Below are 21,038 nucleotides of genomic sequence, written 5' to 3' on the forward strand. Positions count from 1 at the left end.
ACATTTCCCTCAGAAGTGCATGTTCATCACTTTAAAAGCTACAAACGGCATTTATGTTTATTCAGGAAAGTTCAAAGGATTTAAGAATTTTTTTTACTGCCTTCTGAAGGTCAAACTCCTGATATTTACATGCGTGTTTCTTGCACATGTGGATACAAAAAAGATTGGAACACACATGACAATGCTGTCTGTCAACACTCAAACTGTGGGTTAATATTCAACAACCGTCAATTTGGCTGAAGCAGTAAACAGTATCTATATTCCATTTATATGTTGATAAAGGAGAAACTGGATAGGCAATCTTCTGCGATTGAAAGAAAGCTGTTTCTGATTCCACTTCAAAACACAAATAAATAAATTAATTAATGATCTCAATGTATTTTATCTAATCCACATGCTGCATGTAGTGTTATTTTCAGCAGTTAAGAAAAATATTCAAATGTATAAATCTTTGCAACCTGAATTACATTTGTTGCAAAACTGAATGGCATAAAATCTGTAATATGCATTACATGTTTGAACTACAACACTGAATGATAGGTAAAAGTGAAATGCCAGAGAACAGCAATTTTGTTTTTACAGAACACTTCATGGATCTCTGATTGAGACAACCTACAGGGTTCATTTCCATTATTATTCATACCTGAAATTTTTATTTGTCTCACTATGCACAGCATATACTGAACAGCAGGATCATTGACATTATTTAACCTCAATGAACATATGCAGTCTTAATTCAGCTTTTATTACTGATCTTCACACCACTGAATGGTTTATCAAGAAAAAAAGAGTGGAATACGCATCATTATCAAATTCTCCACATGAACTTGTGCACACAGCACAATTTTTAGCTCAACATGAAAATTACAACAGAGAAATTCTAATACTTTGATGTAAGAAATAGAATGTAAATACTGATCAATATTTAGCACACATCTTCTGTAGGTAGGTCAGTTAATTGTTCTATAGAGTTATAGTGTTCTCCTAAACCATATGCATGCCTCATGTACCTGTAAACAAGAATAAAGTATTCAATATCAAAAAAAAGTAAGAAACAGTTTTTACAAAAAAACAAGCAACGTTAGCATAATTAGTTCCAATTTTATAACAGCCCCAAGAGTGGGTGGACTGCCGACTCACTTCTTTTTTACATTAGCAACCCAATTATTACAAGATAGCAAACCTTTGAACTACACTGACAAGGAATTCATTCTTCATAATTAAAAAGTTATTGCTAGCTATTCAGATGTTTCCTGGTTTAATCCAATGTTTAATATTTGATCTGTGTTTATCTTAAAATAATATCATTATCCATTATACTAAAGTGTTGTACCCTCCAAAAATAAAGTATTTAGGTGGTTTCGCAGCTGGAGGTACATAAGTCTTGATATATCTGACTTCTGATTCATTAAATTGAGGAACTTATGACAGCATTTCTCATGCAATTACTGTTTCATTTTCCTCCCCTGAGAAATGTTCATTGCCAACTTAGGAAATGTCAGAACACACTGGGCTTTTGTCAGCTCTTGTTAACTTGTCAACAACTTGTCCAACCTACAACATACAGCCAAATTACATCCACAGCAAGGGGTATGCGCTCAATGTGTAGGTGACATTGGGTTTTATTGAGGTCAAATTTATAAAGGAGCAGTAGATAAGAAATCAGAGGTGTGCAGCAGGAACAGGACAACCAGGACTGAAACATTAAATGAAGAAAGAAAAGGACTTAAAAGTTCAATGCCTGATAACTGAGACCAGTGATGTTGAAATCAAAAATTGATCTGGGGGGGCAACCTATGCTAAAGAAATTTGAAAAATAAATTTTCTAATAGGATATTGGCCTTTAATCATTTCTATGTTTTGGTTTCTTTCCCCCTCAAGTTTTACTGATTCCTATACAAAATAGCATTACAGGGTTATTTAACTTTTAGATAACAACATCAAGAGTTATGCGTTTCCAACTGCAACAATCATCTAAACACCTATTATGTAATCTTCAAGCCAGGAAATCTTCCTGATGAAGGGCTTATGCCCAAAACATCAATTCTCCTGCTCCTCGGATGCTGCCAGCACCACACACTAGGCTAGGAAGTATGACAGGTAAATCTAAAATGAAATCAATCATCACCCAAAGTTAATATAGGGACTCAAATATGAAATGGGAAGTTTGATCCACCTACCCTATAGATATCAGATGTAAGCAAGTATGTTATGCAAGTGAGAAACGCAAGTAAAATTTTGTTCCTGTTCTGAATAATACTGTTCAAAGCAGAGTCTTAAAGCCATCCGGCGCTGCAGGTGCAACAGTTCATTCATAGCAGTACTTGTACAACCATGAGAAAAGGCCTTAGTACTGATGCATGACCAGGAAAGACCACTTTGTAAATAGGAATATTTGCCCCGGTCAACTTCTCTCAATCTGATGGAAAGATACTTGCCAAGTATTATGGTAGTTTGTAGTGAAAAATTGTACAGAGTTTCTACTTACACTAGAATTATTGGTTTCTTTCCATACTCTTCACCTACAGTGATTGGAGTAGAGTCTGCCTGTATCACCTCCACTGGCATTTTCAGAATGTGAGACAAAGCCCTCAACTGCAAGGAATTAAACAAATATTGTATATGAGAAACAAATCAGATATTATTACCATTTTGAACTAAACCTAAAAGTGTAAGATATATCAAGATAGTATATGCAGTTAATACAGTCCCGCATCTTTGGGATAGCAAGTTGATTCAATCTAAAAAGATTATATCGCACGAAACACAGAGCTGGTTTAAAAATAAATTCTTTATTGATATCTGCTCGAAATTAATCATGTCAAAAGCATTAAAGGTTTGAAAGATAGGTCTCCTTCCTATCGGAAAGATGTTGTGAAATTTGAAAGGGTTCAGAAAAATTTACAAGGATGTTTCCAGGATTGGAGGATTTGAGCTACAGGGAGAGGTTGAATAGACTGGGGCTGTTTTCCCTGGAGCAAAGGCGGAGGAGGTGACCTTATAGAGGTTTATAAAATCACGAGGGGCAATGATAGGATAAATAGACAAAGTCTCTTCCCTGGCTTGGGGGAGTCCAGAACTAGAGGGCACAAGTTTAGGGTGAGAGGGGAAAAGATATAAAAACGACCTAAGGGCCAACCTTTTTCACACAGAGGGTTGTACGTGTATGGAATGAGCTGTCAGAGGAAGTGATGAAGGCTAATACAATTGCAACATTAAAAAGGATGGGTATGTGAATAGGAAGGGCTTGGAGGGATATGGGCTGGGTGCTGGCAGGTGGGACTAGCTTGAGTTGGGATATCTGGTCGGCATGAACAAGTGGACCGAAGAGTCTGTTTCTGTGCTGTACATCTCGATGACTCAATGACTCAAGAAAGGTACTTAATTTCAATTAAATGATTACAGTTTTTCCAAATGAAATGAACTTTTTCATGCATTTATTTTAAGAGGACAAACAATGCCTGTGGTATCACTACAAAAGATAAAATAGCATTGAAGTTGAATTGACTAGCTGAAGAAATCTAATAAAGACTATCACTGGCACAAAGGTTCGAGAATTTTTGCCTGATTTTCAATATTGTACTTGGAAAGCAAAACTGATTTTGTAAAGAATGAAATCAGACCAAGAATACCCTTGGCAACTTCCCCTTTGAGGTGGTTGCTGGAGTTCAAGGATATTTAAATCAACTTGACTTCCCACCACACTTGTGCAAAGATACTATTACAAACCACAAAACTATGGTATGGTCATACAAACAAAACTTACTGGAATCTGGGAAGGCTTCCTTCACTGTTGTTCAGATCATCTATGTGATAAGTCAACATTAACTGAAAACCGGGAAATCCTGCCTAATGTGTTGTAATACCATAAGAAGTAACAGCAGAAATAGGCTGTTCAGCCTTTCAAGTCTGTTGCACCATTCAATAGGATCGTGTCCAGTAGTTTCCCCATAACTCTTGATTCCTTTATGGTCAAGCATTCAAATATCCATCGATCTAACTCAGCTTTAAACAGTTCTCTTAGCAAAGAGGTCCAAAGACACTCAATTCTCTTCACTTCAATCTTCAATTAGCACCACTTTATTCTGAGCCTATGTCCCCTGGATCTAGACTCTCCCACAAGGGTGAACCATCATCTTAGCTGTTACCCTGTTAAACCTCTTAATCATCCTAAACTGCATCTATGGGATCAACTTTCATTCTACTAAACCCGAGTAGACTTCAGCATGTTTAGCCTTTGCTCAGAAGACAATCTCTTAATAGTCAGGATCATCTGAGTGAACCCTGTCTGAACTGCCTCCAATGAAACAATATCTTTCTGAGAAGATTTATAGCTCAGGTTGAGGTTCTGGATGTAGGTTTGCGCACTGAGCTGCCAGGCTCGTTTTCAGATGTTGTGTCACCACACTAGGTAACATCTTCAGTGAGCCTCCGAATGAAGCACCAGAGTATAGCCCGCTTTCTATTTGTATGTTTGAGTTTCCTTGGGTTGGTGATGTCATTTCCTGAAGTGATGTCATTTCCTGTTCTTTTTGTAAATGAACACAGTCAGCTGATTTCTGAGCAAGAAACCCAAACACGCAGACAAAACATATCCAGAAACCCTAGCCACTCTCCCCTACATCAAAAGACATCTTGGAAATGACTACCAGACTACTCAGACCCCTTGGCATCATGGCACAAACCCACCAACACACTAAAACAGCAGCTAATGAACTTGAAACACCCTATACAGACAACAAGCAAAATTAATGCCATTTACAAAATACCTTACAAGAACTGTAACAAACACTACATGGACAAAAAGGCAGAAAACTAGCCACCAGGATACATGAACACCAAGTTGCCACAAAACAACATGACTCACTCTCACTAGTATCCTTACATATGGATGAGGAAGGACACCTCTTCGAGTGGGTCAACACATCCATCCTTGGACAAGCCAAAAAGAGACATGCACAAGAACTGCAAGAAGCATAGAGTTCCAGTTGGAATGCTATCAACAAACACATTGACTTGGATCCCATTTAACACCCTCTGAGAAAAAGAACAGGAAATGACATCACCATAGGAAATTATGTCACCGACCCAAGGAAACTCTAACATCAATAGAAAGTGGGCTACATCACCGATGCTTTATTTGGAGGCTCGCTGAAGATGTTACCTAGTATGGTGACGAAACGTCTGAAATTGAACCTTCCAACTCAGCATGCAAATCTACATCCAGAATATCTACATCTAGAATACCAAAACTGCTCACTGCAGTCCAGATGTGGTCTCACAACACCTTGTACAGATGCAGTAACATTTCCCTACTCTTATAATCCAAGCCCCTTGAAATAAGGGCCAACATTCCATTAGTCTTCCTGCAGCATCCATGTGCTAGCTTTCTCTGCACAAATGTTCCCAAGTTAGTTCATGTTGTAGTTTTCTGCAGTGTTTATACATTTAAAATCTTGTCCTTTTGCTTCCCTTCCAACATGAACAACTTCACATTTTTCCACATTGTACTCCGATTGCCAACATTTTGCCCACTGACCTAACCTATCAAAATTTCTCTGTAAATCCCTCTTCCTGCCCTTCCACCTATCTCGGTTCATGGCACCTGCTCCATCATGTCTTAGAATAACCTCTCTAACACAACCTTTTGTTCTTCACGTTGTTTACTATGCAACTGTTTTCCTTGTGAAATGGCGCAGCAAAAAAGGCAGAAGAACTCACTATTGACAGGATCTTCTGGCAATCACACCATTGGCATTTTATTTGAAACCAGTTGCATACGGTTTCAGATGTTGCAAGCCAAGACCTGCCCCTCACATTGTGAGGCTGGACCATTAACATGCAGAAGGGAAAGCTCACACCCTGCTTCACAGGCAGGGAACTGGAGATGTTGGTGAATAGGGTGCTGAAGAGGAAGACCATCCTTTTCAATCTCACGGCTGTTGAAGGCTATGACACCAGACCCACCCACTCTGGAGCCAGTTAGCAACCTGGTCAGTGCTGAAGTCAGGTGAAGCAGGAGTCCCAACAGAGCTGGAAGAAGGTCAATAATCCTGTGTTCCACAAGGGAGTGTGCCACCATTTTCATTCTGCTACATTACACTCACAGGGTCACCAATTTTTTTAACTCCATTCACATATCTCACCAATAGTTATGGAATAAAACTCTCATATTTGCATCCATCATCTCAATTAATGGTTCTCACCAATGTAATCTCCAAAATTACTAATCATTCCTGCCCGCAAGGCTTCCTACACTCATTATGAACTGCCTTACCATTTCTCTTGCTCATACATCATCACTACCGGCTCTTCCATCATCTTCAATCCATTCCTTTGTCACAGAACAAGAAAAATTGGCCCATAACTTCCCGTGGGAATGAGGACATCTCAAAGGCCAATCACTGTCGTAAGCATTATTGTGCTGTAGGGCACTGCTCTTCCATTAACACCAGCATTACCGCATGCCTAATGTGCTTTTACTCAGACAACTAATTCTCTCCTCTTATGCAGGCAATACCAGAACAAACCTTTGCAAAGCGACCAACGCTGGAGTCCCTCAGCTCCAGTTTTACCTCCATCTCCAAGGAGGAACCTAAGGAGGATTTATTGGCAAGGCTTCCACTTTATCCTCCACCAGCTCAGAGACTTACCCCTCAGTGAGAACTCTATTTAGATTAGACTCGGTAGCACACTCTGGTGAGACATCATGTCAACCGGTCAAAGAACAAATGCATCAGGGTCTCCGGCACTCAGGACTGCCAGAGGCTAGCCCCTTGTAGATAATGATCCCAAGGTCTCAGGCAGAACTGGCTTGGTAAAAATGCACAAACAGGCACAGGAACACTTGCAAATTTGTCAGAAGAGGGTAGTAAACTGAATTGAAAGATGAATGAGTCTACCGACATTTATCAATATGACACTGGTTCTGGCATGTGTAAATATCTGTACACGAGTCTGCAATCACAGAGACAGCATTACAGTGTAGCCAAGGCTGAGCACCAAACATCTAAAAGTTATTCAAACCTTAGATGGACAGGCAAAATGCTCAAAGAGTTGGGGGGGGGGGGGGGGTGGGGGGGGGGGGGGGGTGGTGGCATTGTTATTGAAAATGAAACCAATGCAATGTTGTGAAATATTGTCACAGGAAATCTCGATGTGGAATCAGTCTGGGTGTAATAAGGAAGCTATAACATTAGGAGTTGTCTAAAAGCCTCCGAACAGAGTGGTGGATGAGGAATGGCATTAAACAGGAAATTAGAGATGCATTTAATGAAGTACTACAGCAAGCATGGGAGATTTTAATCTACATTTGACTGGGCAAATCACATGTGCATTAATTGCGTAGCGGATTATTCCACTTCATTGGGGTAGCAAACGGAGAAATCATGCCCACTATTCTCAGAGTCATCACAAAAGTTCAAGATTTTAAAAAAGTAGTAAAATATGCTCAGAATACTGCAGCAAGTAATTCACCCCCTGCCACCATCTACAAAGTACAAGTCAAGAGTGTGATGGAATATTCCCCACTTTCCTCCATGAGTGCAGCTCCAACAACACTCAAGAAGCTTGACACCAGTTACGACGAGGCAGCCGAAAGGATTAGCACCACATCCGCAAATATTCACCCCTCCTCGAGCGACACTCAATACCAATACTGTATACCATTTATAAGGTGCACCCAGAAATTCACCAAGACTTCTTAGACAGCACCTTCCAAACCCACAACCACTACCATCTCAAGGCAAGAGCAGCAGGTATATGATAACAACACAAACTGCAACACCCCCTCCAAGTTTCCCACCATTCTGACTTGGAAATATATTATATCATCATTCCTTCAGTGTTGTTGGGTTAAAATCTAGAAACTCTCTTCCTAACAGCAATATGGGTGTGACTACAGCACACACTGCTGCGCATCATCAACTTCTCATGGAGAACAAGGATAGGTAACAAATGTTGGCCAAGTAACACCTACATGCCATGATGAATTAACAAAAATACATAACCCATTTATTCCTTTTCTGTTTTATTTCCAGAATGGAAGAGAATGACAAGTGGGATTCCGCAATGTGAAACTTGAAAGGGTTCAGAAAAGATTTACAAGGATGTTGCCAGGGTTGGGGGATTTGAGCTATAGGGAGAGGTTGAATAGGCTGGGGCTGTTTTCCCTGGAGCATTGGAGGCTGAAGGGTAACCTTATAGAGGTTACAAAATCATGAGAGGCATGGATAGGATAAATAGACAAAGACTCTTCCCTTGGGTGGGTGAATCCAGAACTAGAGGGCATAGGTTAAGGGTGAGAGAGTAAAGATATGAAAGAGACCTGAGGGGCAACCTTTTCATGCAGAGGGTGGTACATGTATGGAATGAGCTGCGAGAGGAAGTAGTGGAGGCTAGTACAATTGCAACATTTAAAAGGCATCTGGATGGGTATATGAATAGGAAGGGTTTAGAGGGAATGGGCCAGGTGTTGGCAGGTGGGACTAGATTGGGTTGGGATATCTGGTCGGCATGGACAAGTTGGACCGAAAGGTCTGTTTCTGTTCTATACACCTCTGTGACTCTATGACTCTATAAGGATCAGTGCTCATGTCATCACTTTTTTATCAATTAACAATGAGATAGAGGCAAAGAGTAATACAGCACAGAAACAGACCCTTCAGTCCAACCAGTCTATGCTGACCATAATTCCAAACTAAATCAGTCCCACCTGTTTGCACTTGGCCCATATCCTTCCAACCATTTCTTATTCATCTACTTATCTAAATGTCTTTTAAACATGGTATTTGTACCCACATCTAGCACTTCCTCTGGAAGTTCACTCCACACATGAACCACTCTCTATGTAAAAATATTGTTCCTCATGTCACTTTTAAATCTTTCTTCTTAAAAGTTTGTCCACTAGTCTTTATATCCCCACCCTAGGGAAAAGACACCCCCACATTCAACTCGTCCCTACCCCTCCTGATTTGATAAACCTCTATAAGGTCACCCCTCAACCTCCTACATTCCACTGAAAAAATCCCAGCTTATCCAGCCTCTCCCGATAACTCAAACCCTCCATTCCCAGTAACATACTGGTAAATCTCTTCTGAACCTTTTCCAGTGACCAGACCGGACAGAGCACTTCAGAAGAGGCATCATCAACGTCCCAACTCCTATACTCAAAGGTCTGAGCAATGAAGATAAGCGTACTCAAAGCCTTCTTCATCACTCTAGCTATATGTGATACAAACTTCAAAGAATTAGGACAGCAGTCTATAATTCTAACACCGTTTGTGCTGGGCGTGATTAGTTAAATTACAGTGTAAATACTAACTTTTGTATTATTGGACTGCTAATATTACTGATAAATTAGAATATAATCTAAGTATAGTTGCAGTAAAATAACAATTCCTTACCTCAAGTTGTCCACCCCAGGCTGCTGTGTTGGCTACCTCATCACAGTACTTTTCAAATTCCTCTGAAATGGAGATTTTTTAAAAAAGTAATACAGGAAAATATAGTTGCAGAGAATATCATATACTGTAAAGCATATTTGTTCAACCAAAAGACTCAGGTAACTATTTTTAACCCTCAGTTAGCAATTCAATACAGAGGAATATCATGAATAGACAGACATCTACATCTTACCAGTTTGCGGCATCCCAATGTAGTGCATCACCATCACAAAAATTGCATTCTTTAAAGCATAAGAACTTCAAATACAGCTACAGAGGAACCTGGATTATCTGAATACCAATTAGCTGGAAATTGGATTATCCAAAGGAAATCTCGAGGTCCCGATAGAAACATTACATCAAAGACATGTTTCCAAAAGTAATCGCGTCTTTTGTTTACAGCAATTAAACAGGCACCATCTCCAAATGAATGACCTCCCGCCCTCTCTCTCTCCCCACACACTTTCCCTGGAGTTCTACAGAGGGGTGTACCCTAAATCCCTTCTCCCGATAATCTGTCCAACATTGTCCTGTACACGGCAAACGTGGAACCTGTCAAAAGGCTGCAGTAAAAAGTTGTGTGTGTGGCTGTATGCGTACACGCGCTATTTGGAGACTTACCCAACAAAGGCTGCTGCAGCAGCAGCATTCTCAATGTAGATGTACAGTTCTGCTGCCCTGGAGGGGTGAGGGCGGACAGGAAGGGGTTTGGGGTCAGGGGATAGGTGTCGGATGGGTTTGGGGGGCAGGGGTTGGGGGCGAGGGGTCGGTGTTGGACGGGGTGGGGGGCAACGGATGGAGTTGGGGGTTGGGGTTGGATGGGGGGGCAGGGTCGGATGGGGGGCAGGGGCTTACGCTCTGTGGGTTGGTGCAGTCTCCCGAATGAGGAGCAGACTTTAAAAGCTCCGAGCCCCAGGGGAAAGGCATTTAATCAATTAACCGAATAATCCCACCAAAGATATATTTCCCTCCCCATCCTTATCAGCTTTCCACAGATACAATTCCTTCTGTGACTCCCTCGTTAGGAACACGCTCCCCACCAACCCACCCTCCACACCCAGCACTTTCCCTTTCCACCACACAAGGTGTAAAACCTATGCCAGCACCTCTGCCCTCATCTTCGTCCAAGGCCACAAAGGATCTTTTCACATCAGGTAGAGGTTTTGCTGCATACCACCTGCCTCATCTACTGTGTCCGTTGCTCTCAATGTGGTCTCCTCTACATCAGGGAGACAGGACGCCAACTCATGGAGTGTTTCAGGGAACATCTCTGGGTCACACGTACTGTCCTATGGCTGACCACTTCAACTCCCTGTCCCACTACCCAAGTACATGCAAGTTCTGGACCTCCTCCAGCACCAAATCAAAGTCACTTGACAAGCGGAGGAAGAATGCCTCACCTTCTGCCTTGGGAGCCTTCAAGCACACAGCATCAACATCGACTTCATTAGTTTCCAAATCTCCCCTCCCACCACCTTATCCTAGAACCAATCCTCCAATTCGGTACCACCCTCTTGACCTGTCCTACTGTCTATCTTCCTTCCCACCTATCAGTTCTACTGCATCCACCAACTTATCACAATTACCCCCCATCTGCATCTACCTATTACCTTCCTAGCTACAATACCCTAGTCCCAGCCCCACCCCCATTTATCTCTCAGTCCCCTTTCCCCTCCACATTCCTGATGAAGGGCTTATGCCCAAAACGTCAATCTTCTGTTCCTCAGATGCTGCCTGAGCTGCTGTGCTTTTCCAGCACCACAAGTTGACTCCAACTCCTTGAATAGTTGATGTGCACTACCTATCCCACCATACCCATCTCTAATTTTCTCTAAGGGGAATTCAAGTTTCAAGAATGAGAGAAATGGATATTAGTACACAAAAGGATACCACTCAACCCATAATATCGTGTTAAACTTTCAACTGGACTTACTTAGACTAATCCTTGTACTTCACCTTTTGATATCTAAAAGTTACCTATTTGATATAAACATCTCAGCATGAAATAGTGCATATTCTGCATTAACATACTTCCATAATATACTAAATAAAATAAATTAAAATATCATAGACTATATAAAAAATATCAAAATGGGAAATTTCTTATCAAAAGGAAATGTGTGACAATCAAATATAAAATTACTTATAGGGTCACTGTCACCTTTTAGCAATAATTATCAACTTAAAATGCTTCTAAAAAGTCCAGTTATGTATTTTTCAATAGAGTCTAACTTCTTCAAGGGTTTTTACAGAGAAAATTCTCATCAGTAGAAAAGACAGCAGTTTCTGAATATCCACTTTTAACCACACATCTGCCAAAAAGTGTGGAAAAAAAAGTTTACAGCTATCTTTAAATAATACATAATTTAGGGTAAAGTTCACTCATGTTCACTCTTGTATAGCTAATTTGGGAATGCCTTGTGAGCAGTGAATTGAAGATATGCTCATTAAGGTACACTATGGACTCTAATAGTACAAAAGAAAAACAGCATTTTTGCTTAAACATCACAGTAATGTTGCTCTTTGTGTAAAACTGTCATACTTTCAATCATATTTATAATTAATTGAACCAATAACTTCAAGCATTTGAAGCAGTACAGTAATACTTACCAGGTGTATACATGTCTCCTGTATTACAGTTGGTCAGAAAAGGCAAGAAATCATCTGCATGACTTCTCATGTATTCAGCTGCCTGTGTCCTTAGATCTGCAAGGGTCAATAGACTGCCCTGTTGTTTAAGTTGATCTTCAATAGCTTTATACATGCAGTGACCATCAGATGGGATCTGCTTGATCTGTAACTGCCTTTTAGCAAGGATTTCAGCAAGTTTTTGATTTTCCAGGTGCCTGGCTCCTTTCAAATTTTCAATTTCAGCTTCAGCTATTCTCTCTTCTCGTTCTCTGTCCTGAGCGGCTTTCTTCTCCTTGTATTGGAGTTTGAAAATATATATATATTTTTTAAATGATTAAAATTAAATAATAGAAAATGTCTTTGAACACTATTGTGTACTTAAAACAATGCATGTGCCACATGTTTTAGTTTAACACAATTCAAAAAGAAAAATATAACCACAATATTTCAGTCAAAAACGTACCCTTCTCTTTTGTGCCTTAGAAACGCGAGATGGCTTAATTGCTTTACCATTTTCAATCTCCAACTCTAAATTTGCAAATCCATTAGCACATGATCCAACCTAATGAAAAAGAATATTATCAAGACATAAAACATATCTCAGATACCTATTTCAATATATCTTTGCAGCATTTTTTCCACATTAAAATTATAGCCTTGTTTAGTCTGACTAAACTCCAAAAACAGTATACCAAGGTTTCCTGATGCCATAACAATTTGATATCCTATATGAATGAAATCAAATTGAGGATACTATAAGTCTTAAGTACATGCATCAAGTAAATTCAAACTAAACTGATATATAGAATTTATATTTCCCTCACAAGAAATAAAAATAATTTTTTTTCTTGTTACTATTGTGCAAGTAAATTATTTTATAAAGCAGCAGGACTTAAAAAGCACAACTTTAAAAAACTCTGAATAACTTGGTGATTGCAAAGAAATGAAGTTCCTTATACATGAAGAAAATACATAATAAATTACAACTTTTGATTAGTTACTCATGAATCTAAATATAAAACCATTTCCTCACCGTACTAGACTTATCAAGTGACCGAGTGAGCTGTTTAAGTTCCTCCTCATGCCTCAGTTCCAATTCAGCCTCAAATTTTGCAACTTCCTCTACCAGCTGTTTTCTTCTTTTCTTGTCGTTCTTAGCAACAGCGTTTTTCATTGCCTGTATTTTCGCTGCAATTCAAAGTGAAGGTGTAATGCTCAGCACTTTTTTTTGCACGTAAAAATAAAAACATTCTACGTAGACACAGAAAGAAGACATTCCTATCAAGATGTAATTTAATTAAGCAACTCATTTAAATCGTAAAAAGTAATGGTTTGGTGCAACTTAATGGCTTGTTCCTCTGTTTCACTGGTCAAAGGAGAATCATTTGTAACTCAAAGGTTGTGAGCTAACTGCTGGAAAACAGGATTGGAATAGGTTGATGCTTGTAGACTGACACAGTCTTTTCCATGCTGTAAGATATCTGTCACTCTATAACTAAAAATGTCAAACTTTTTTTCCTCTCCATTGATACTGTCAGACATGCTGAGTATTTCCATAACTTTATGTATTCACTTCAAAGGACAGTTAAAAGTCAACCACATCTTTGTCAGATGTCAGACGTCAGGCCAGCTAAAGATGGCAGATTCTCACCATAAAAATACATTGGTGAACCAGATAGGTTTTTACAACAAGCAATGATGGTTTCATTATCACATTTATTGTGACTAGATTTCAATTTCTTAATTATTAGTTGGTGTTTATTACTTAATGGCATTTTAATGGAGCTGAAGATGCTTTAATCTTCAAGTAATTGGGATAGGCAGCCATGAGGAAGAATTCATAGAGTGTATTTAAGATAATCTTTGAGAAGAATATGTTGCAGATTCAACCAGCAATCAGGCTATTTTTGATCTGGTGATGTGCGATGAGGTAAATTTAATAAATTTGTGTCTCACAAATTGGATGGAGTTTTTTTTGAAAGTGTGACCAAGAAAGTAGATGCTGGCAGTGCAGTAGACATTGTCTACATGGACTTTAGCAATGCCTTTAACAAGGTAGGATACTGCATGGTAGGTTGTTCAATAAGGTTAAATCTCACGGGATCCAGTGAGCGCTAGCCAACTGGATACAAAATTGCCTTGAAGGTAGAAGACAGAAGGTGGCGATAGAGGATTATTCTTCAAACTGGACACTTGTGATCGGTGGTATACCACAGGGATTGGTGAATCCACTATCATTCATTATTTATATAAATGACTTAGATGAGAACTTAGGAGGTATGGTTAATAAGTTTGTGGATGACATCAAGATTGGTGGCATGCAGAACAAAGAGAGGCTCAATAGCCTGGGACTCTTTTCCCTGGATCCTAAGAGACTAAGGCTCTATATAACCAAAACAGGCATAGATAAGGTAGATAACCAACAGCATTTTCCCATTGTAGGGCAGTCTAAAACTAGACGGCATCAGTATAAAATGAGAGGGAAGAAGAACAAGAGGGTTTAGAGGAACAATTTATTTCGCACAGAGGGTGGTGATTGTCTGGAACAGGCTAGCAGAGGTAGTCATGGAGGAGAGTACAATTTTGTCATTTAAGAAACATTTGGACACGTATATGGATGGGATAGTATGGAGGAATATGGACCTCCAAATGCAGGCAAATGAGACTAAATTAATGAGAAAACTGGGGCAGCATGGATAAATTGGGCTGAAGGGCCTGTTTCCATGTTGTAAAACTCTATGACTCTAAATGATGTCAGAGGAAAACATAGGAGCAAGTGATGAAGGGCTTATACCCGAAACGTCAATTCTCCTGCTTCTCGGATGCTGCCTGACCCACAGTGTTTTTCCAGCACCACACTTCTTGACTCTGAGGAAAACATCCTCTCAACCAGTGACCATAACATGGTCGAATTTAACATTCGACTGGAGTCAGAAATTTGGGTCAGAAACAACTGTGCCAAAGTTAAAAAAGGGTAATAACAAAGGGATGTAGGCATAGCTACACAAAGTAGACCAGGAAATAAATTTGCAGCAAAGACAGTCGAAGAACAATGGTTTATATTTAAGAAAATAACTGTGGCTCACAACAAAGATATATCCAATGAGGAAGTAGGACTCTTGGAAGGGGTTAAGCACAGGGAGGTTAAGGATAATATCAAATTTAAAAAGAACATACATTTTAAACAAAGATTAGTGGTAAGCAGAGAATTGAGGAAGTTTTAAAAACCAAAAGACAAACAAGAAAATGTGGGAGAAGATAAAGTTTAAGGGTAAACTTCCAAGTAACAGGCACAGCTTCTTGAAATCTATAAAAAGTAAAAAAAAGAGTTGCCAAAGTTAATGCAGGTCCACTAGAAAGCGAGGTTGGGGAAATAAAAACGGGGAACCAGGAAAGGCACAGGAGTTGAATAAACACTTTACATCAATCTTCATAGTAAAAAATCCTAATAGCATTGCAAAATTACTGAATTTTCAAGGGGCAAAGGGAGGATAGGAAATTAATTGCAATAACTATTAGTTATATCAGAAAAAATGTACCAGGGAAATTGATGGGGCTGAAGGCTGGACTTGATGGGATGCGTCTTAGAATATTAAAAGTAGTAGCTGCAGACTTCATGGATGTCTTACAGTAATCTTTCAAGAGTTCTCACATTTGGAAAACAACCCCAAGGGGATTAGAAAACTGTCCATATGACACCTTTATTTAAAAATAGAAGAAGGAGACAAGTAATACATAACTAGAGACCACTTAGCTTAACATTTACTGTTGGGAAAGTTTGAGAATCGATTAGAAATTATCAATAGCAAAGCATTTAGAAAGCTGTAACATGATCAAGCTGGTTCAATATTGACTCACAGTGAGGAAATCATGCCTGAAAAAATTTAATAGAACTCTTTGAGAATGTAACAAGCAGGATAGATGAGCTGCCAGAGGAAGTGGTGAAGGCTGGTACAACTGCAACATTTAAAAGGCATTGGATGGGTATATGAATAGGAAGGGTTTGGAGGGATATGGGCCAAGTGCTGACAGGTGAGACTAGATTGTGTTGGGATATCTGGTCGGCATGGACAGGTTGGACTGAAAGGTCTGTTTCCATGCTGTACATCTCTATGACTATGACTCTATAGATAAAGCAAAAGCAGTGAATGTAATATATATGGAGCTTCAAAAAGCATTAAATAAAAGGTACCACATGTTAGGCTATTTAATACAATAGCAGCCCACGGTGTTGCAGGTAGCATATTAGCGTGGATAGAAGTTTGGCTAACTAACAGAAGACAGAAAGTTGGGGTAAGGCAGGCATTTCAGAATGGCAACCTGTAACTAGTGGAGTGCCAAAAGGGGTAGTGCTGTGCCACAATTATTAGATGGGAAGGCAAATTCTGAGAATGACACAAAAAGTTCACAGATGGATACAGATAGACTAAGCAACTGGGCAAACACTTGGCAGCTGGAAGATAACAAGAGAATATGTGTCTGTATGCACTTTGCAGCAGCAATAGACTGAATATTATTTAAATGAAGAAAGAATACAGAAGCCTACAGTAAAGAGGGATTTGGGAATTCTCATGTGTGGATAACAAAAAGATAGCAGTCACATTCAGCAGGTAATAGGGACGGCAAATTGAACGTTAGCCTTTATTTCAAAGGGCATGAATCTAACAATAGGGAGTTCTTGTTAAAACTATGCGAGGTTCTGGTAAGACCACAGTTGGAATTCTATTAACAATTTTGGGTCCCCTAATTAAGGAAAGATTACCGGCATTGCAAGCAGTCCAGAGAAGGTTCAGTAGGTTGATCCTGGGAGGGACTGTCTTATGAGAAGATTGGGCCTACATTTAGTGGAATAAGAGGCACCTTATTGAAACATAGAAGATGCTTTCGGGACTTGGCAGGATAGATGCAGACTGTTTCTCCTGTAGGCCAACTGGAACCAAAGGCCATAATCTCAGAGGAAGAGGTCACCCATTTAAGGCAGAACAAGGAACAGCTGTTATGAATCTGTGGAATTCTTTACAAAAAATGCTGTTGAGTATAGTGGTTAAGTATATTCAAGGCTAAGACAGGCGGATGTTATCAGGAAGAGAATCAAAGGTCATGGAAAAAAGGCAGGAAAGTGGAGTCAAGGATTATCAGATCAGTCATGATTTCACCAAATTGTGGAGTAGACTTGACAGGCATCATCTGTGCCAACATTTTATGATCTTATACTCCATCAGCTGCAGTGATAGGATCTGAACCAATGTTAGCACAGATTGGCATCTGGATTACTAGTCCGGTGACAACACCAGAATCTTGTAACACACCAAACATTTTTGACATTTTTCAAACCAACAATCTCTACCACCTCAAAAGGAGAAGGGCAGCGAATGTCTGGAACTTATCCTCTAAACCACACACCTCCTGATTTGAAAATGTATTACCATTCTTTTATTATCAGGTCAAAATCCTGACACTCCCTTCCGAAGGAATGACTGCAGTGCTGTTCCTACACCCAACAAGTTAAAGTCATCCAAGGCATTGGCTCAATACCACCTTCTCAAAGGCAATTTGGGATAAGTAACAAATTTGGCTTCCTCATTGACATCAAGATCCAACCAAACCATAAAAAGTGAAAATAAAATCTCAAGATTAATTCAGTAATAATTCCAACTGCTGTATATTTCTCAGGCAAATGAACAAACAAAATTGATATAGCTCAGCATTCACAAAGTGTTATAAACAACTTTAAGACTTCTTCAAGGAGGAGACACAAGAAGCAAGTTTGCATGGTTAAATTTTCATAAATCTATACCCCCTTACTCTTAATTATTATAATAATAACAACCTGCTTACTAATCTGTCTCACAGCACATTGCAGTAAGGGAATTTGTTCTTAAAAAGGGCTTTCTGCCAAAATTTAAAATATAAAGAACACAAATGCTTACTACTTTAACAGCGTTATCTATTTTCATCAACTTCACAGTGTTTTAAATGACTTGGAGCCCTAACACCTATTTCTACAATGTTAGGTTTTTCCTTGCACTACTAAATCACAAATAGTTAAAATGTTTTAACTGTGTTCATGATGTAAACTCAGTACATACTCATTCAATTTCCCTATTTAGACCAAATGGTTGAACAAAAACAAAGTCTCTATCACAGTCTTTCCCTTGGTTTTGGTTGTAGGTCTTCATGGGACTCAACAGGCCAAATCTTGACCCATAAATCTTTGGGTAAATGGGGCAGATTGTCCCATGAGGTAGTGAGATAAGGAGAGCAGGGTTTGCTTCCTTTTCTTTCTTCTCAGCCACATCATCAAGGTTTTTGGGCTCAAAGTATAACATAGCTTGATGGACAAGTAGATGCCATTTTGAACAATTGATACCACTTTCAGTTACTGACGTCATTACTGCTGTACTTCAGGGGAGCTTCAGAATATCTGTAATGTTCTTTTTGTCCTTATTTGAAGCACTAGACATTTGAGAGTTGAGACAATATGAACTTGCAGGAAGAGGTACTTTATTCTTATTTGCAGGAAGAATGAAGGCTGGGGTTAGAGGTGCCACAGTATCAAGTTCATTGTAAGGAATTATGAGTGTTTATCTGAATGTTTGCAGAGCTGACTTCAAGAAGGACAGTAGCAAATGTTTAGCAGGTCCTTCCACTGAATCTGAGAAACCTCAGTATTGCACATACAACAAATGAAGAAAGGAAGGATAACAGAGAATTACTTATATATAATTATCCTTTTCTCCTTTGCTTTCATACAACACTTCTTTCCAATTAAACACATTCCGTCAGAATCTACATAAGTTCCAAAATAACTGTTGTACTGTTCCATTCCAAATCAATAACACAGTCTGTTCAGACTATCTGTATTTTGCTTTTTTCTCATTTTTGGTCTGGAACTGTGAGTTGTAGTCTGGAACTATGCACAGCAGCTTGTTTTAAGACAGATATTCACTGTTAAGACCTGGCCTGGAAAGATACTACAGGTTAAATATTGCTCAAAGAACACAGTCGATGATTTGCCACAAAGATGTTATGATGTTGAACTGATCAATCAAAGGAGGCCTGCTGCTGGCGAGCCAATCACAGTGTGTTAAAAGGAAAGAGAAACCAAAGAGTCAACTTGCTCTGATTGGGTTTTGGTACTAGCAGCTACCTGATTTTGTTTTCTGGTTTAGTTCTCTCTAGTTCTTAACTTGTTGAAGGTTCTGAGAAAAGAATCCCAGTTGTAAGAAATAAGTAAATCTCCAGAAGGTTTGCAGAAGTTGTTTATATTGATTGGTGACTTTGAAATTCAAGCAAGACGAAGTGCTCCATTCCTGTAATATAACCAAAGAATTTCACAAAGGCCTGGTATTCATTGTTGAAACTGTTATCAAACCCGCAAATTATTTTTCTTTTTATTAAACTTATCATTTGGTGACAGTGGGGGCTTCTGTTCAAAGAAGGGGTTGGTTTAGATCGTAGATACTAACCAGGTTATTTTTGTTTACATTATAAACTTGGTGTCCAAGCTCTGCTATTTGTAAAGTCTGGTTGGGAAAAGTTCAGGGTCATTGAATGTTTTTGGATCACAATCCAGAAGTATATTGTGAAACTTAGAAGGGTTCAGAAAAGATTTACAAGGATGTTGCCAGGGTTGGAGGATTTGAGCTATAGGGAGCAGCTGAATAGGCTGGGGTTTGTTTTCCCTGGAGCATTGGAGGCTGAGGGTGACCTTATAGAGGTTAATAAACACATGAGGGGCATGGATAGGATAAATAGAAAATATATTTTTCTTGGAGTGGGTGAGTCCAGAACCAGAGGGCACAGGTTTAGGGTGCGAGGGGAAAAATATAAAAGAGACTGAAGGGGTAACCTTTTCACACAGAGGATGGTTTATGTATGGAATAAACCATGATAGGAAATGGTGGAGCCTGATATAATTACAATATTTAAAAGGCATCTGGATGGGTATAGGAATAGGAAAGTGTTAGAGGGATATGAGTCAAGGCCTGGCAAATGAGACTAGGTTGCGTTAGGTTAGGCTCGGCTATATGGTCAGCATGGATGAGTTGGACTGAAGGGTCTGTTTCTGCGCTGTACATCTCAATCACTCTACAAATCTAGTAATTTGATACATCACAAACCAGCTGCCCTACCAACTGAGCTAACCAACCGCACAATTAATGTGGGAGTTGCCAATTGCAAGTGTCAATGTGAACGCCCAGTGGTGGGTGAAAAGCATGTTTCTGTGCAAAGTGAGTGAAGGGTAGAGAAAAAGTCGTGCATAACTTTTCGCGACAGAAACATTGATTTTATTTTGTATACAAAGAACAATCCAGATGCAGACAGGGGGCTGTTGAGAACCGAAGGGCGCTGTTTCCAGCAGAAAGGGGCAGCTGTGATCACAGACCAACTGTGAAAGAGAGGTCCTGACCACGGGCTGGAGGAGCCAGGCCGGTCCCGGTCCCGGTCCCTCTCAAACCGGGTAAACAGCAGCTGGCGCTGGCGCTGGCGCTGGCTCCGGGGCCTCCACTCACCAGCAGCAGCGGCCTCCCCCAGGGCCAGGAGCCGCTCTCTTCCTCCTTCACAACCTCCCCGGGTTTTTCACCTACCCTGTAATTCTTTCCTCTCCTTACGGTGCTTTTTGAAAAGCTTCTCCTCCTCCGTTTCTATTTCCTCCATCCTTTAACTGCGCCGCAGCCTGTGAACACCGAGAGAGACAGACCTTCCTCGTGCAGAAAGAATATTCCCACTCTTTCACCTTTCACCTCTAACCCCAGCCCTCATTAAAGCTGCACTATACTGAGACTACCTTCAGTCAAAACTAAACACACTACATCACTAATTCACTCTACTTTCATGGAAATAATAAATTCAACTATCAATTATTGGACCAAACTGCAACCATATTTTGAATGAGCAAGCTTAAATACAAATTCAGTTAACAATTTGCATTGATTCAACTCACAGCATATGAAAACATTG

At 39.7% G+C, this 21,038-nt stretch overlaps 1 protein-coding gene across 2 annotated transcripts; it reads right to left on the reverse strand.

The window, feature by feature from the left end:
• Positions 1–624: 624 nt before the first annotated feature.
• On the reverse strand, positions 625–20,822 carry otud6b (OTU deubiquitinase 6B). 2 transcript variants are annotated; one of them, XM_072570266.1, is made up of 8 exons: positions 20,666–20,808; positions 19,225–19,387; positions 13,108–13,262; positions 12,538–12,636; positions 12,054–12,366; positions 9,405–9,466; positions 2,489–2,595; positions 625–1,010 (listed from the first exon to the last, which is right to left on the reverse strand). In XM_072570266.1, the coding sequence occupies exons 3-8, from the start codon at positions 13,246–13,248 to the stop codon at positions 926–928; spliced, it is 807 nt and encodes a 268-aa protein (XP_072426367.1). In that variant the 5' UTR covers positions 13,249–13,262; positions 19,225–19,387; positions 20,666–20,808; the 3' UTR covers positions 625–925. The 2 variants fall into 2 exon arrangements, with proteins under 2 accessions (XP_072426367.1, XP_072426366.1); XM_072570265.1 differs by lacking the exon at positions 19,225–19,387 and having other exon boundaries at positions 20,666–20,822.
• Between the last annotated feature and the right edge of the window lie 216 nt (positions 20,823–21,038).

This window comes from Chiloscyllium punctatum, chromosome 5 (genome assembly GCF_047496795.1).
Source record: "Chiloscyllium punctatum isolate Juve2018m chromosome 5, sChiPun1.3, whole genome shotgun sequence".
NCBI classification, from domain to species: domain Eukaryota; kingdom Metazoa; phylum Chordata; class Chondrichthyes; order Orectolobiformes; family Hemiscylliidae; genus Chiloscyllium; species Chiloscyllium punctatum.

What these genes read in the sequence shown, in the direction of transcription:
- otud6b (XM_072570265.1), bottom strand. Translation starts at nt 20,735, where the DNA reads ATGGAGGAAATAGAAACGGAGGAGGAGAAGCTTTTCAAAAAGCACCGT. An exon ending in CACTTGATAAGTCTAGTACG is followed by an intron (nt 12,637 to 13,107) that starts GTGAGGAAATGG and finishes CTTTTTCATTAG; the next exon opens with GTTGGATCATGTGCTAATGG. An exon ending in AAGAAACCAATAATTCTAGT is followed by an intron (nt 1,011 to 2,488) that starts GTAAGTAGAAAC and finishes TCTTGTTTACAG; the next exon opens with GTACATGAGGCATGCATATG.